The following is an 18,643-nucleotide window of genomic DNA, read 5'->3' as shown; positions in this document are numbered from 1 at the left end:
TTATAAAGGCCACTCAACGCTCAGACATCACATCACGTCCTTATCAACCTGCCCTTCGTTCCTTCTACAAATATTTGTTACCAGTGAAGGATGACAGCTCAAACACCAGAGCCGCTGTGGCGACGACCTCCCCTGCTTTCATCCAGACAGCAGTGTTACCTTTTGGGCATGAATAAAAAGAAGTTTGTCACCATAAATCACACCACTGCAAAAATAATTCAGAACAGGAGCGATGCTGGCCTTCCCCCACAACCACCGGTAGGAGGAAAATAACATGATAAGCAAAAAGAAAAGCTATGCCCTTGTCCGTATGTATGATATGTAGAAAAAAAAAATCCAATCCTTATCGCTAAAATGGATAGAAAAAAATAAAAGTCCGTTAGGCAGAAGCGCCGGGTTAATTTTTTTGTTGTACTGTGATCTGCTTCGTAATTTGTAATCATTACCTTGTGGTTTAAATGTGACCACACGCTGAGGAAGGCAAGTCTGCCAATATGCACTACTGTATATTTAATGTGCGTTAGCCCATATTTATTGCAGGCATTTTATTTTTGCAAATCCAAAAAAGAGCCTGGAATTGGATTTTTCACGCCTCATAATATCCATCAAGAGGGCAGATCTTTCCCTGTGCTTATCACTGGTATTATCTTATATTAACTTTAGATCATTTTGTAACTATCTTCCACAGACACACACACGCGTCAGAATCGCTTTCGGTCATCGAAGCTGTCAGTCACGTTTAAAGGCAGATATAAAAGCGAGCCATACCCCCAGCAGCCTGGTTTACACCTGTTGATCGCCTGGCAGCAAAACCCTTAACGCTCACCGACGAACTGTCGCTTAAGTAATTGTAGTTCAAATCAATACTGGCACTTGAAATACCCCATGGTTCAGAGTGCGGATTCATGGCTTAGGTGCTGCTCAGAAACCCATACGCACTGGTTTGTGTGAGAAGCGCGCATCTCTCCAGAGGCGCACAGCGGCTCCGCGCCGCATCTCTCCAGTTCAGATATATTCTGTACCTGAAAACGGACACATCTGTACGGTAGGTGTGCTTCTTCTTTACAGCCTAACTAAAAGTCGGAACAGAAAATATTTGAATTTAAAAGATGAGAACAATGCAAACAAATGTGTTAAATCTACATAATTGAAAGCAATTCCAGTGCTTTTCTCTTTAAAGTTTGTTGATAATGCTTGAGTTTAGAGGATTGGACTGGCTCATGTCCTCGGTTTGTTCGACATAGACTTTTTCTAGGATTACATTTGTGCCAAATGTACTTACTGACACATGACTCTTTACTGTGTGCAGTTTTTTTTTTCTAATTGGATGGCAGTGTTCAAGGCTGTTTCTTTCTAAGACAGACTGTACATGTGTGTCTACACATACAATCTATCTACATAAAGAAATGTTTTAATGCCTTATACTGCTGGTTGGTGACTGGGTGTCTCTGATCTGATTTTGAATCACTCCAGCAAATAACCTCCTGCTGATGATGATGTCAGACTGTTTTTATATGGTTATATATATATATATATATATATATATATATATATTATGGTTATATATAACCATAATATATATATATAAAATTCAGTTTTTCTTTGCGGCATGATATACTGCAATCACAATCATCTTGATTAACTGCCTGAAATCCTTGGGCAATGTATGAAAGTTGTTTTTCTATTCTGTTTCATCTGATCCATACTCTTCACAGGCATCAATATTTTCAGTCACATCGCATCTACTAGAATGAGAAGAGAAAAATTCAAAATACAAGTCTTTGCCAAATGTGCCACTGCCGCATGAATTCAGCATCCTAATATTTACCACCTGTGTTAGTATTTGTCATATGCAGCTATATTGTGAAAATATGTTATTTTCACAGCTGGGTGAAATAGGGTTCAATTGAATTGATGTGAATTGGAACCAACACCTCCTGTGCTGCACATGCACACTGTATGGATACATAATAGAGTAGAGCAGGTCTGAGTCATGCAGCAGCATCTGGCTTTAATAGTCAGTGTTTGTGTTGAAGTTTGTATTGAGAAAAAAAATGAAAAAGCACCGAACTCATAGTGACAGACAACCTACTCCATGTCAGAATAGTACATGCAGCAAATAATCCCATTCATATAAGTCCTGATATAACAGAAACACATCTCCTTAGTTGTTTCTAAATATGGTTAAACAAGGGAAATTTGTATTATAGTACTAGTTACTGCCAGTACAGTGATTTTCTCTTTGGAGCTACACAGGACCTAAAAATGTGCCATCAAAAGGACAATTATTACATATGGGTAGAGGAACTGCTTCATTAGCTGCACAGCATATCTGCAGCTACACAGGAATATAAAGAATGAACATTAAAATTGAAATGAATGAACACATGCCCTATAAATGTGTCTACAGTAGTAGGGAATTCATCTTCATCAGTTTTTCAGCATACTTGTGTCCTGGAAGTGTTTCATATTATAGTGTGCATGTAGTTGAATGTATGCACTGTAGGTTATAATCCTGATTTCATCCTTTCAGGTTGATATCAACCTTTTGAGATGGAGGACACAGGCAGTGGCTGGGTGGCCGAGCTCACCCCCCCAAGTGTGATGAATGATGTGAATGGCAATGACACCGGTCAGGTCTTTGAGGTAGCGCTGCAGAATGGCTCCTTGACGCGCAGCCCTCAGTTTGTGGGTGTAGAGCTGCTGCAGTCCTTCAAGCTGCTCATCATTCCCTGCTACACTCTGGTGGCTCTGGTGGGTGTTTTTGGCAACTACCTGCTCCTCTATGTCATTTGTCGCACCCGCAAGATGCACAATGTCACAAACTTCTTTATCGGAAACCTGGCCTTCTCCGACATGCTGATGTGTGCTACATGTGTCCCCTTCACGCTGGCTTACGCCTTCAACCCTCACGGCTGGGTCTTTGGCCGCTTCATGTGCTACTTGGTTTACCTCATCCAGCCAGTGACAGTATATGTATCAGTCTTCACCCTCACTGCCATTGGTGTGGACCGGTAAGTCATAATAAGCCAGAGGACTGTTTATAAAAATAAACCTTCTGACTTTTGCAGAACCCTATTTACAGACATACTGTTTCTTACTGTCATATCCTGCAATTCGTCATCAGATGAGCAAAAATCTGCCCTGAGGTTTTTCAGCTAGAGGCATTTATCTAAAGCTACTTAGTCACCATGTTATAAACTCTACATGAATGTAAAAGTAATACATAATGCCTCACAATTAATGTCACTATCTCTTGAGGAAAATTGCAGTAAATTGCAGGGGCAGATGCAGATGTAACCACCTGGATGTAGTGGATTTTTATGCCAGCTCTCAAAATAACTAAGCTCAAGTACTTTGAGTTACTAGGATTACAGTGAACATACACATACAGTCATATTTTATAACAATTTGGGACCTTTTCTTCTTGTCTTCCTTGAATAATCAAATACCAGCCAGGAACTGAACTGTATGGTATTTCTCTGAGAAATATTTCTCAGTATTATTATTTCTTTGAGATGTATAACAGATCTTAATGTGCTTTTCTCTCTACACTCCAGAAGTTTTTATGGCTTGGTAATATGTAAATGATACCAAAATTACGACTATGGTACCGATACCTGCATCTAGACATGCCTCTTTTTTTTAACCACGAAAGCTGCCTGCATCTCACAGAGAGCCATGAGAGAAAAAAAAAAAAACAGACATTGCCAGTGGAAGCAGAGCTCAGCGCACACAGACACACACACACACACACACACACACACACACACACACACACACACACACACACACACACACACACACAGCTGTCCACTGTCACAGAGGAACACATCTTCAGATGTATGTCTCTTATTAAAAGTGGCACTCTGGCAGTCACTGATATAAATAAAACAAGGTTAAGTACAGTTTTAATGCCAGGGTATTGCAATATCTTTCTTGTATCGGTACATTGTGAAACACTTTCTGGGCGGCCACATTTACCCCTCTAAAAATATTATAAGATTTCTATTTCTAGCCATTTCATGCATTTTGGTCACTAATCCTTGAACATCTGCAGGCACCAAGTGGTTAGCCAGCATACAGTAAGACCCCAAACCCAAATATCAAAACAGGATGGCATCTCAGAAATATCTACCTAGTAGAGGACTTGTAAGAAAAAGTTAGGAACAATATTAATATTATATTTTCTAAATATTGGCTTTGTATAGGCAGAAATCTATGATTAGTTAATCCCAGGTTCACTAAATTAGACATCATACATTATCTGTAATTCAGATATAAATCATTGTGAAAATTTTTGTCTGTAGGGACATTTTCTTATCAAATCAATCCATATTTCTTAGAACCATGATATGTGCAGAGTGTTTAACACTAGGCTACTTTGTGCCACTTAATTTGTTTGCGTCTGGGTTTTGGTTATGTTTTGTATGTATGAAGCTGAGCTCTGGAAACCACTGGCCCCGGCTCACTGAGAATCAAGAATGCAAACCAATGAAACTACATTCACATTAATTTAAAAATAATTTTAAAAAAAGACAGGCACATTTACATGCAGTGGCCTGTTGCTTTGTGCCCTGGGTGCTTTTCCACTTGTCACAGTAGGTAGACCTGAGGAACTGATGCACATTTCAAAAATGTTTTATAGAAGAATTTTCTGGAGACTCATGGACATTATCATGGGCTGCAAGTAACTAATATATCTATATCTATATCTATCTCACATTATGAGAAATATTAACTGATATTTACCAGTGCCCAAGCTAAATTCTACTAAAGAAGAGTAGTTTAGTTTAGCTCAGTCTAAAGGCAGGGAACTTTGAGACAAAGAGGGTGGAAGATGATTTATCAGCTTATGATAAATAAATAAATAAAATAATCTATTTTACTCATTGTTTGTTTATGGTCCAAGGCTAATAGGCTACAACAAGCTCAATGACATTGCTTAATGACTAGTTAATAGTTTAAACAGACAGTCCAGATCTAATGTCTGGTCAAATAAACTGAGGCTACCATCTCCTCTCCGCTTCTATAGATACTATGCTACAGTGCACCCTCTGAAAAAGCGCATCTCGGTCTTGGCGTGCACCTACCTTCTGTCTGGGATCTGGCTGCTGTCCTGCGGTTTGGTGGCTCCAGCTGTGGCTCACACCTACCATGTGGAGTTTAAGAATGAGGGCTTCACCATCTGTGAGGAGTTCTGGATGGGCCAGGAGAGGCAGCGGCTGGCTTACGCGTACAGCACTCTCTTCATCACCTACGTCCTGCCTCTGTCGGCGCTCTCCATCTCTTACTTGTGCATCTCTGTGAAACTGCGGAACTGTGTCATACCTGGCCACCACACCCAGAGCCAGGCAGAGGCTCAGCGCATGCGCAAACGCAAGACCTTCCGCCTGGTGAGCCTGGTGGTGGCGGCGTTTGGTATCTGCTGGATGCCCATCAGTGTTTTTAATGTTCTGCGCGACATTGACATTGACCTGATTGATAAGCGGTACTTCCTGCTCATTCAGCTGCTCTGTCACCTGTGCGCCATGAGCTCGTCCTGCTGTAACCCTTTCCTCTACGCATGGCTGCACGACCGCTTCCGCGCTGAGCTGCGCAAAATGTTCACGTGTCACCGTCGCATTGGCATCTCGGCCAACAACTGCGCCACAGCCAGCGTGGCCCTGTGAAGCTGCTGTTTGTAGTCAGCCCTGGTTTGTTTGGACAGCAGGCCACTCATCTCCTCCTGGTAACAGTCTAACAGAATAAGACACGTGTATATAGGTGTAAGTAGGATTCCCAGGATTGCGTGGTGGTCCAGTAGACACGTTATAATTCAGTGGGTCTGTCTGTGTCAAACTATTTACCATCTCACCTACGAGCTGCATTAAAGAAATGATTTAGCGTCACACTCCTGTAACAATGCGCAGTTTGAATAAAATTAAGGATGAAGACTGGCCCACTGGCACAGTCTTTGTCCTTGTCCAAACCTGGCAACATTACCCACAATGCAACTATTTTTGGTCTCTGTTTCACGTGTTTTTTCTTTTTTTTTTCATTGCCAGATTCCAATATATTGATTTTATTGACTTTAATGATAAGGCTGACAGAATTATTAAAGTTAGAAGTTTTTATGTTTGTACTGTCAACAGAGCTGAAAAGCAACAGTGTAAATCCTTCCACAATACTTCCCTGGACATTCCTAATTATAAAACTCTTCACGTACTTCACAAATGTATTCTTTCATTTTTGAAAAAGTTGATTATTTGCAGAAACCAGTGGGAAATTTAGATTTCCTTAAATTTACTCCTGTAAAGCAGTTTTTAGCCATGGATATGGTGAACTGAGTATTTATGACAGCAGGACAATGTGGGATTCACTAAGAATAAACATCAGTATTTAAAATGAGGGAACATGTCACCCAGTGCAACAGTGTGACACGTTGATGTGTTTTTGTTTTTTTCTTTGACCAGATAACACCAATAAAGTTATATAAAAATGGTAAAACATGCTGTCAGTTAGCCTCTGTATAATAAAACATGTTATATATGTTTCCATGGCTACACTTATTTCTTATCCTTGTTCGCCTGGGACAGAACTGCTGCAACGTGGAAAAAACACTTAATATCTGATTAAGATTATTATTGGTTTAATCCTATTGTGCAGGCTGAATTTATTTCAAAACACACTTAAAATATAAACATAAGAAATTGCAGATCCAAACTTTTTGGTGAAATACTTAGTGTCTTTATTTCAAATAAAATCATACTTTACTCCACAACACTTTTACAGATTTTCTCCAACAAACACTTGATACATCAGGCTGTGTGTTTTGCACATTCTTCAACCTCTCTAACTAGGAAGAGGTAGCCAACAATTATCCATCCAGCAACTCAGACATTAAAGAGATGAAAAAGGTTTTGAAGGCACAGGTCTGTACATTCGGAAGATTAATATTGCTATAATTTCTGTCAAGACATCAAACAGCATTGTCACATAAAGGCATAAATACAGGATTCATTCATTAGTGTGGTTCATATACAAAGTCAAGGCTGAATATTATTGATACCAAGTCTGTTACTGTTCCTCTGATGATTAGTTTTTGATTATCTCTTGGTCTTTAATTTATAAATAAAACAAGAATCACAGTGAAAAATTATTAGAAGTCTTTGATTCTGTACTTGCATAACAGTAGAAACTATGTCCTCAGGCTGCATACTAATCACATGAAAGAAAAAAAACTATATCTACTCTGTAATTCAAATTATGTACAGTGCATAGTAGCTGCTTGCTTTTATTCACTGCTGGTTTTCTAAGTCACACCTCTGAAGCAAAAATAGGCACAATATCGTTTTAAGGACTGGACAACCAGCTGACATTTGATGTGGTGAGTAAAACAGGACAGGAATGTTGCTTGGTAAAAATAATACACACTATAATACACAACAAAGAAAATTAAAAAAGTTGTGAAGCGAAAAGTCAACGTGCACTTGTTATACCAACAGTCTTAATCATAACTTATTTGTTGAGGTCATAATTTGTAGTTGTGACTCGCAGGGATGTCATGCAAAGTAATTAAAAAATGTATTGAAAATATATGTATATGAGAGCCATATTACATTCTAACTCACAGAGATGGTGCATGTACTGATTGTATAGGGTTATGAACATGCATCTTCCAGCATTGCAACTCTCAATGCAAAGAGTAAAAAAGGTCAGAACAGTTAAAATAAACAATTTTTCTCTGTATATTAAATAAAGCTCAACCCAAGTTTCATCACATATGGTAAATACGTCACAATGTTCAATCTATTTTTATGTAACAGTTTTTAAAACCAAACTCCTGTACCTTAGTGTTGAAACAAATACATTCATTTACTTAGGATGCTTTACTTGCTTGTTATTGAGTGTTAGGTAATATTAGTTCAGAGACAATTTTCTGGCATTCTCAACCAAATTTGACTCTAAAAAAGTGCATATGCTCCAAATCCTTCATAGTGACCATGTCTCAGGGTACACAGTGACAATAATCCAACACAGACAAGAAACATAAGTGGGTCCTCTAACAGGAGGCTTTTTCTTCCCGCAGCTATTCTTACTTACACTGGTTTGGTGGAGGTAAGGGCTTGCAGGATACTAGGTTTCTCGTCTATGACACGAACCAGCAGGTTGTCGATGTACTCTTCAAGCTCAACGATCTTGGCGTCCTTCCTGGACAGATCGGTTTGCTGCTTAACCACCAGTGTGATCAACTCTTCCTGTGTCAGCTGAGTGTAAGGCCCGCTTTCCACCAATTCTGGCACCTGCTAGGAATAATAATTATTATTATAATATATACAAAGGATCTTTCAAACCCCTGGGAGACAATGGTCTGATATCCTACACAGAGTACACAAACTCCATCTGCTGAGACTGCTGGGTGTAAAATACATTATTTTTTCATTAAATTAATATTTCAATTTTAATCAATCATCCAAGTATTAACTAAAAAATCAACATGCATATCGCAGAATATGTTCAAGGGTGACAAGATTTTATGTAATGCATCCCAGAACTCCTGATGCAGAAAAATCAAATCAAAGTCAAATCTGTTTTGGCATTTTGGTTGTAGGATGTCATTTTCGTCGACAAGACTGTACCTTAATCTTTCCTTGTGTGATGTCCCGGATCTTTATCTCTTTTACATCTGGGGTGCTGGCGGGATGCTGACTCTCAGCTGAGCTCAGGGGTTTCACAGGATGAGGCCTACAAAGAAAAGCAGACATTGTTATAACACTACGCACAGAAAATAATACAAAAAATGTACACGTGTTGTAAATCATCCAAATCATTCAAGTGTTATCCATGTGCAATATTCATCATTAAACCCAGTGTGAGGAAAGTTGCCAAGAAATCACAAGCTCTCAATATAATCATAACCAAGAAAACTCCCAACACCTTATTCACCTCCAAATACAACAGCAGCAGCCATAGGCAGATAAACTAGAGATAAGTCTAGATACTTAATCTAGAAGTAGCCTGTTAGATCTCACCTGCGTGGTGTTAAGGCTAGCCCACCTCCATTGCTATTTTGAGCACTGACAGGCTGAGCCTCAGAGGGTGAGACCCACGCTTGCAAAAGTGTCTTTCCCCCATATAAACCTCCTGCCTGAGATCCTGTTTTCTCCGGGACTTGGGGCTGTGAGGAAGCCAAAGCTGAAGAAACAGTAAAAGGTTCAGCTCCAAATGCGTCCGTTCCTCCGTAAAAACTGCCTCCATTATTTGCCAATTCAAGCCCAGACTTGGAACCATTATTATTTGAGTGAGGTGTAGATGGAAGAATCTTTTTTGGTCTGGAGGAATTTCTTCTTCGGAAAGCAGGACTGCCTTGCGTTGAATCCTCATCTTTTTTCCCATATTCACTGTTTTTGTTTGAATCACTGTCATTAAAACTAGCAAAGGGATCAGTTTGCATCTCTGGACTAAAGATTTTATTAAGATCATTTGCTGTTATTCCTCCATCATGAGGATTTGGCTCCTTGTGTATGTTGCCAGTAAACAAGTCATCTACTTCCTGGTCCTGGTTCAGCTGGGCCCATGGGTCCTTGGAAATGAGGTCACTACTGGGGAATGGGTCAAACTCTGCAAACTGCACCTTTGTCTTTTTGTTCATGCTGCTCAGACTTGAACTAGCTGATGTTTGGATGTCGCTGTTTGTATTGCTGTCTGGCATCACAACGGATCCCTGTTGTGTTGGCTCTTTGCCATTGACCTTCTGTCTGGGTTTGGCTGTAGGAGGTTGTTTGTCCTGTCTTTGCTCATTTGGTGCAGATGTTTCCAATTCGGTTGTTGGTGTGGGTGAATGTGTCGCTGCAGATGATGGCTGCAACACCATTTTCACTTTATCCTTGGACATATCTAAACTAGTTTCTATGCTTTCTCTGCGAGTCATCACTTGGCTTGCGGCTGCGGATATGACTGACTTAGGGGGAGCTGGGGCCACTACTTTTTTAGATGACACAGGTTTGGTCTGCTGATGATGTGTCGTAGCAGGACTCTCTTGTGTTATGGAAGACTTAGGGCTTTGCTTGTGCTCATCTGGGCCATCCACACTCATCTCTGGACCCAGAAGTTCAGGTGGAATGTCTCTATGTCTCTGATTAACCTCAGCGATTATATGATCCCACTGGGTCTGCCCCTGCACCCCATGTCTCTTCTTTGGAAAGAGGGTTTCATAATCGGGAAGTGGTAGAGACCCTTTTTTACCTTGCTGCATTCCATCGGCCTCTACATATGCAGGGTTCTTGATCTCTTGAACAGGAACATGATTTCCAGCTTGGGTTGCTTGTACAGGATACATGGGAGGCAGAAGGGCTCTTCTCTTATCTGCCATTGTGGGTGAAGATTCTGCAGATGACAAGTTCCCTGTACTTCCACGGGATGATCCAAACAGGCTCTGACTTATGTTTGCTGGAGCCAGAGATGAATGGAGGGTGGAGAAACTATCAGGGGACTCAGATGGGACACTAGAGAGGGTGAACTCAGAGCTCACTGAGGAAGGACACAGCTGACTGGGGGACTGGCAGTCAGCGGGTTCAGAGTCCAGAGACTGAGGCAATCTGCCAAGGAGTGAAAACAAAGGCCTACAAGTCAGTGTGACCACCACATTACCTAAATAGACTTCCAACAATGTACAACCCATCACCAGTTTAACCAAGATCTCACATCAAACACTTAATTTCCATCTACATAAACATATAAACCTGAGAATACAGCCATGATCTCTGACAAATTTTGTGGTATCAAAAACACTAGTGCAATATTCCAATGTCAGTGACTAACCTACACACACAATGTCTGACATTCACATGCCTTCCCTGATTCATTTTTAGTCGTGACTTGCTCACACAAACATTTTAGCTGTTCAACATAATATTTTGACTTAAACTATACAAAACAGTGCAACCTGGCAGCAAAATACAACAAAATATCACCACAAAACAATTCAAATCTTAAAGACCTAGCGTCTATCTTCCATCTAGCAAACTATTCACAAAATGTCACATATATGACAACAGCAAAGCACAAGCCCCTTACCACTGCACCACTGTGTCCACAACCAGCCATATATTAAAAAAAAAACAAAAAAAAGACAATTGCAAAACAAAATCCAACCAGCCAAGAACCCTCAGAGAAAGTAACACGGTGGCTAAGTCACTCCTTATGAACTCTGTTCAGCCCACAACATCTTCACAAACATAAGACACACCTTGATTCTCAACTATACCAAGACCAAACCGGTCAAACAGGCCATTGGATGGAATTCAGAGCTATTCAAGACAGTTGAGCCAGATTGAACAGAAACAGGAAAGACTGCTGTGGAATTCCCAAGTTTCAGTGTTGACGGACACGGTGTAATACAACACTTAATCTGAAACTAGACTTTAGGTTCTTAAAAAACATCTCTGACTGATGTGTACATCTCACCTGTGCCAAGATAACAAATAAGAAAACAACTCTTATTTACTTTGCACTTAGAGTTGGGTCTTTTTTGTATTTATATAAAATGCAGATAGCACCACCAACAGTAACAACAGTATGCGAGGGTTCACTTACGGTTTTGCGAAGGCAGACAAATCAGTCAAACAATTCTAAAAATGCTGTTGTGTGAGTGCAAGTAGCCAGTAGCATCCCAAATGTGAAAAGTGATATAACATAACATTAATGCAGCATTATCATTAAGAACAAGCAATGGAGTGAAAGAACAACAAGGCCCACCTGGGTTTGACTGCAGACACTTTGGCAGTGCGGTTGAGGAAGAATGTGGAAGACGGAGTTTGTTGATTGGAGCCGGATTTCTGAGGATCAGCTGGGCTTTCGTTACTGCTAACTCTCTGATCTGAAGTGAGGGGAATGTCTTCAAATGGGTTAGTGGAGTGGTGGGAGATTGGTTGATCAGTTCTCCTTGAGTCATTGAGATTTGCTGATGCAGGCAGCACTTCTTTGGGATCTTGGGGTACCTCCTCCTTTTTCTCTTCTTTCTTTCTGATCATTCCAAACAGAGACGTCAGCCGCTCGCTCATGGAGGCCTCCTCCTGTCGTTTCTGCTCCTCAACTCTGCGACGCTCCTCTTCGAGCCTCTGATTTTCTGCTGCTTCCAGCATCTTGCGCTCTTCCTCTCGTTTTCTTCTCTCTTCCTCCTCTTCATCCCTCTGTTTCTTTCTTTTTGCTTCATCCTCAAGGAAGCGTCTCTTCCTTGCCTGTTCCTCTTGGTGTCTCTGCTCCTCTTCCTCCTGCAATCTCTTGACCTCTGCCCTGTGTTTCTCTTCTTCCAGTCTCTTTGCTTCTGCTATGCGCCTTTCCTCTGCCTGCCTTTTCTCCTCCTCCTCTTGATGGCGCTGTTGCTCCAGTATGCCTCTATCTGCAGGCTCATGCCTGTAGGATGGGACAGGTATACTTATAAAGGAATCTGCTGAGGCATCAGAGGTGTGTTTGCGTATGTCCTCCACAGAGCCCTGGCCTGAGCTGTTTAGACTAAGTGTAGATCCGCTCTTGGGCTCTGCGTCTTCTGTGTACACATGGCTGCCGTTGATGCACAGGTTGTTCAGGTCACTGTTGCTCTGCTTGGAGCGACCCAGTAGGGAGAATGGACCCTGAGATACCTTGCTGTCAGAGCTGCCTGTTCGCTTGTGTCCCAGGAATTTGAATTTCTTTTTAACTGTGGGAACAGAGGCAGTCAAGTATTATGTCCTTGTTGACATGCAAAACACCATTATTTACCTTGCACTGTGCTGCAGAAGAAATGAGAGACATGTCACTGTTAACATACACAACACACAAAGCATAATGAAAGGTGAAGTTACCTTCAGGAGAGTCTACATTGAGGCCAGACGAGCGGCTGCCACTGAGAGATGTATTCTTCTCAGGGAGAGTCCCCAAGGTAGACATAGACTGAGAGATGTTACGCTGCAAGTTTGATTTGGGGGCAAAGAGGGTTTTCAGCTTAGATTTCTTTTTAGCTTCTGGAGACTGATTGAGTGACTGTGCATCAGCCTCTCCCTCACTGTCTGTGAGGACCTGGCTGACAGAAGGAACAATAGCTGAGGCCGAGTCAGAGAAGCCATCTTTCTTCTTGCCACGGACTTTGTCCTTCAGCTTGGAGATGCGGGAGCGTGGCTTGTCTTGCATAGAAAGGTCAAACATGCTAGCTGACATGTTGTTTCTCAAGAACTGGATATCTAGCATTACCTCTCCCCGTGCCTTGTCCTCTTTTCCGGTCTTGTCCACCAGCTTGAACCAACTGCAAAGAACAGAATAAGAAGAACAAATTTTCACAAAAGTATAAGCACATTCTGAGAAAAACTGATTTTAATGTTAAACTCAGAAATCTTGTTCATTACACTGCATTAAACCCACACATTGTCAGGTAAAATAGACAGTACAAGAATAAGAATACAGTAACAGTAAGACTTGACCTCAGTGCATTACGTCTTATTTCACATAATGAGAAAGAATACTGCTTAGGTATTGAATTATTAAATATTACTCTAAATATCATTCAATTGTACTAAACACTGAGTGACAAGTTGATTTGTACATGAACTAAGGGAAACAGTTTAATTGGAATAGCAAATGAAACGACTCTAAGGAACTGTTTCAGATCCTGCTATTTTTTTTAAATGCAAAAACACATTTTCTGGATTAAATGATTATCTTTACGCCAGTAAATCATTCAGCAGCACATGTGAATTCCTGATTAGTTCTTTCATTCATTATTCAAGCACAAATGCAAAACAATCAATTTTTTGTCATTGCAAATAGAAAAGAAGCTCTTTAAAAACATTACTCTGGGCTTTGGGAACTGCATTTTTCTTCCATTTGTAAACTTGTAAGCTTTGACTTCAAATGCTTGAAATTTTAGTCTGCTCTCAACAGATAGTAGAGACTGATAGGTGTCATTAATCAGTGTACAGCTTGTTCCAGTTCCTGCTGGGAGGACCATGCCAGCTACAGATAAAGCTTTGTTCCGTATCCCCCCTCTTCTCTTGTCTATTGTACAGGATCAGCACTTACTGCCTGCAAAGGAAAGGTAGGAGTGTTTTCTGGAGGGCCCTGTCTAAAACCATGGCAAAACAAGCAGCATCAGTGCAATTACACACATGCTTTCTACGAGCACAATTAAAGCCTTTCTATTATTAGATGTTCTAATACTGTAGCAGAAGTGCTCATTATAGTGAGACTTTAGCCTTTTCAACTCTTTGTTCCACAGCAGAGTCTCCCAATTGTTTCACTTCCAGTAAAGGTCACTGTGAATCCCTCTTTGATCATTTGGTAGGATAATACTGTATGTGGAAGCCAGTTCAATCTAACCTTTAAGAGATAAACTGCAAAATGCCAAAGATCTCAATCACTAAAAAAAAACCAAACAGAAAAACAAACACGGTGTGAGACTGGCGTTTATTACTGGAACAGTTGTATGATCACGTACTGGAGCAAGCATCCAGATAGTTTCTTCTGGGAACAGTCAAGGAACAAGTACGGGAGTGCACCAACATTCCTCAAGCACTTTCAAACATGCAGGGAGGTGCTGTACAGCGTGTGTTGTAATCAAGGGTACACTGAGCCTAATTCAAAGACTCTTCATCTTCACCCTTGAGCTAATACGCCAAGTCAAACAATCCCCAACAAAGTCTACCCACAAAGACAAAGAGATCAATCCAGTTGAAAAACTGCTTTTTGTTTCTGTCAGTGACAGCGGGGTATGCACTTTAGTTGTCTGTAATAAACACAAAGCATTGTTACAATTATTAACAGGCTAATGTACGTGTTGTGTCCTGTTTGCATAGAAACACAGAGCCATGCCCCTGCTGCACGCTCTCACCAGTCTTGCTAGGCAGGTTCCGTCTATTAACTGTCAAGGGCACTTAGTGTGTAATGATTAACAAGAAAGCCTGTATTTATCCCATGATTGGACACCAGAATGTATTCAGCCGGTAAAACAGGGTGTAAACAGGGTAAAATGTTGATGTGTTCCTCTGATGCATAAACATTTAACTGGATGAACAAGACTATCCATAATAATAGTTAAATTACTAAGCAAAGTTTTTTAGACTATTATTTTGTATGGATTCGGTGGGAGTGACTCGCATGTCAAGTTATAAGGATGGATGGATTTTTATTTACACTGCTCTGCTCATTGTTTACAAAATAAATATTGTGGCTCACATATTTTTCAAGCAGAAATGTCAAACCTTTATTACATAAATTATAAAAACCATCTGCTTTTCTATGTGTCACATAACAGAAAACTTGTTAAGCTTCAATTTCTGACATTGGCTTGGACACAACAAGCAATCTGAAGATGTCAAACAGGGTTACAGAAAAACTGTCGCTGAAAATGTGTGATTTTTGACTACTGTGATCTAATTTTAATCAGTAATTTCTAAAGCAAAAATGCTAAGTTCCAGGTTTGTAAATGTTGGATGGCAGCCTGTCTCTGTTAATAATAACAAAGTCAGTATATATGAGTTTTCAACTGTTAGATGTACAAAACAAGACAGCTGAAGATGTTACTGGACTCCGAAACTCATAAATTTTAGACATTTTATGAAACAAAAGATGGATTTGTTAATCAAGGAGGTAATGATCTATAGGCTAGTTCCAGTCCTACATGCAAATAAAACCTTTACATCACTCCATATAACTACCCAAATACAATATAAAACTAATCCTCTAAATCAGATGGTTACCTTGGTATCTATGGTAATAATTTGTAATAGCAAGTGGCAGCAGCTATTAGACAAACTCAAAATAACCTAATTTCTAACCTACAGTAAGTTCTTGATTACACTCCTTTGTATTCAAGGCAACTGTAGAGTTCCCTTTCTGCAGGAAAACAAAGTCTTTGATGTCACACCCTGTATCAGCATGTCTGGGAGGCAGGATAGTAATCTAACACCACACACTTCAAGCCAAACACAGCAACATCCAATACCCAGCATGCATACTCTGCGTTAAAGGAGACAGAAGGAGCAGGCCTAGCGTGGAGAGTGATGGACTGTAGAAATGGAAAGGAAAAAGTACAGAGTGAACTTTGCCACTGAAGTATAAAAACGTACTGAGCAAACACAAGATAACATTTAAGATATGACCGTACAACAACCAAGTGAATGTGGTCACTCCAGCAATATATCTAGAGAGCGCTTGGCTGAGTGATGACTGAGAACTCACATCACTCAGTCTTTGCCAAAGGTCACCTCAAAATTAAAGGCCAAGTTCGGAAGGGTGTACCAATGTGGGGAAAAAGTGTATTAAACCATCTTTATTTTTAAATGTTCTCTTACATAAGAGGGTGTGTGTGTATATCCAAATTCAACACTATGTTTATCATGTTTATTTTTGACCTGTTACACCCATGTTACACCCATGCTACATCAAACCACTGATGTCATCTTGGCTCACTAAACATATAAGGGTGTGAGCAGATGTATTGTAAAATGGTTAAGAGCACAGAGGAATGTGCCTAATTAACAGCAGCTATGTGAGAAAAGGATTCTTTCGCCGAGCTGCTGTTGTGACAGAGCTCCCTCACGCTGATATATGAAGTAGAAGTCAGCCAAACATTTAGGTATGTACAATGGAGACAGACAGAAGGAAGTGATGAGATTTATCTAAATTTGCACCGTTTCCCATCAGCCCCAGGGTTTCTGTTTTTCCTCCCAGACACTGATAGGAAGAGAGAGATTCCATTTGTTTGAATGTTAAAATGCTTGCTGTTTATCTATTAGATGACCTTTTGCAAGTGAGCTGTATAGATGGTGGGTATATAACAAAAGGTACCATTATAATAGTCTTGTATACAAGACTGGATTATTAATTTGTCTAAGAAACAAAACTAGCGATTTGCTGGACAACTCCATACACCTCAATGGACAACATAATGGAGAGCAAGCTAATGAATAATTTAGGGTTTCACAGTGCACAGTTCATATTTTGGGCAAAAATCCAAAACACCACTGTCAAAGACAACTGAAAAATCAATGGCTAACATTCGCAGAAAGTACAGTCCTATAGTCACCAAACAAAACAATAGAAAGGAACAATCCAGCATGTGATATACTGACCAAGTCAATCACAGTTAAATTGGGACCAGTTTGGCAGCTATTGTTTTGGGGGACTTTAAATTCTATCTCTGCTCGAGGTTAAAGTAAACCTGATATTTGTTTACCTATCTATGTATGTGATGATCACGGTTCATTCATGTTTTAAAGTTTTATGATGTGTACTACCTCAGCACCTAGGCTGATATTATGTAGATGGGCACTTTCTGCTGGGATGCTGCACTGTAACTTAAAGAAAATGCCATGGTTGAATAATAAACTCGTTGGGCCCACACAGCAGTAGTCACTTACTCTGTCTTTTTGCGAGTGTGGCCGTCGTGTAGATTCAGCAGGTTTATCACAGCTTGACCCAGGAACTTGTCGAGCCCCACCTGGGCTCGGTGCATTATGGTGATATACAGTGTGCAGCGTTCAGCGTTTCCCGGGTGGAAGAGCGGCAGGTCAAACGAAGCCTCTTCTTTCCACACCGGAGCGACACATTTCTCCATCACAGACGTAGAAAACTTGTCCTTGGCCACCTGGATGATGGCATACGCGTCGTTGGTGCCATTCTTGCCCTTGACGCGCAGGCTGCGAGCTTGATGCACCGTTACCTGCACACTCGTAGGAAACCACTGCTGGCTCTGCTCGGCCAGAGACATGACGAAAGTCTGTTAAGCTTAGTCAAAAGTACACTGTCCTGAAGAAACAGCCCCCAGTGTCGCACTTAACCTTCTCCTGAACTCTGTTGTGTTCACCTGCGGTGTCCTCTGCGACTGCAGGTTTACGTTATCTAGCGTTAGCTTGACTCCTCTTCAGGAAGCTGATGTCGTAATGATTCTCCCAACTCCTCGTAACGCGGTATCTAAGCCTCTAATAACACCTCAGTTAGGTCAACACTCGGTTAACAAACTTCATGCTCTTATCGGCCGGTGTAACCCAACCACTGCCACTAATTCCTCCCAGAGGCGTCCATAAAAACTAGTCTCCTGCGGTCCCTCTTCTAACTTCAACAATTCACTTCCCTGATGTTATAGAGCCCCACCCAGACTCTACATAATGCTTTCTGATTGGCTGATGATTCTGTCAGTTGTTGATATAAGCCTGTCATTGGTCAGCGGAGGAGAAAGGCGTCGACAGATCGTGGACCGTTAACTATTGCTATTAGCTGCTGATCCGGAATCAGTTTCCTCTTGTAAAACTCACATGTAACTGAAGTAAGAGCAGAATTAACACTGAACTGAGTCCAGTGAAGCTACTTTAGCGCTTAAAGGTTCTATTTTTTTACTTTTGTCACTTTATTTTGGGTGTAGGAATTGTACGGTGTATTTAAAAAAATATATTACTGAAGTGAAAAAATAACATAAAACTCTCATACTGCCTCTGCAGAAAATCAACTCATGATAGATCACTTGTGATTTTTTTATTATCTTGCACTGACATCTGAGAAGTTATGCCTATCTACACTTAAGAAGTCCACCAAGTCTTCATTGAGATATATAGTGTAAACTGGACTCAGGCAGTATGACTTTAAAAGTTAGTTGGTCAATACTTGTTTGTTAATGAGGGATAAAATTAGGAAC

The 18,643-nt window shown here is 40.6% G+C and overlaps 2 protein-coding genes across 5 annotated transcripts; one reads left to right on the top strand and one right to left on the bottom strand.

Annotated features, from left to right (window-relative positions):
• Positions 1-2,553: 2,553 nt before the first annotated feature.
• Positions 2,554-5,672, top strand: prlhr2a (prolactin releasing hormone receptor 2a). The gene is made up of 2 exons (XM_026322163.1): positions 2,554-3,014; positions 5,036-5,672. The coding sequence occupies exons 1-2, from the start codon at positions 2,554-2,556 to the stop codon at positions 5,670-5,672; spliced, it is 1,098 nt and encodes a 365-aa protein (XP_026177948.1).
• Positions 5,673-6,706: 1,034 nt separating this feature from the next.
• On the bottom strand, positions 6,707-18,095 carry rab11fip1a (RAB11 family interacting protein 1 (class I) a). 4 transcript variants are annotated; one of them, XM_026321354.1, is made up of 6 exons: positions 17,373-18,095; positions 12,825-13,261; positions 11,740-12,679; positions 9,015-10,580; positions 8,622-8,727; positions 6,707-8,288 (listed from the first exon to the last, which is right to left on the bottom strand). In XM_026321354.1, the coding sequence occupies exons 1-6, from the start codon at positions 17,720-17,722 to the stop codon at positions 8,082-8,084; spliced, it is 3,606 nt and encodes a 1,201-aa protein (XP_026177139.1). In that variant the 5' UTR covers positions 17,723-18,095; the 3' UTR covers positions 6,707-8,081. The 4 variants fall into 4 exon arrangements, with proteins under 4 accessions (XP_026177139.1, XP_026177140.1, XP_026177141.1 ...); XM_026321355.1 differs by having other exon boundaries at positions 6,707-8,285; XM_026321356.1 differs by lacking the exon at positions 9,015-10,580.
• Between the last annotated feature and the right edge of the window lie 548 nt (positions 18,096-18,643).

This window comes from Mastacembelus armatus, chromosome 9 (assembly GCF_900324485.2).
Source record: "Mastacembelus armatus chromosome 9, fMasArm1.2, whole genome shotgun sequence".
Lineage (NCBI taxonomy): Eukaryota > Metazoa > Chordata > Actinopteri > Synbranchiformes > Mastacembelidae > Mastacembelus > Mastacembelus armatus.
This window is presented reverse-complemented; position numbering and strand designations above follow the sequence as displayed.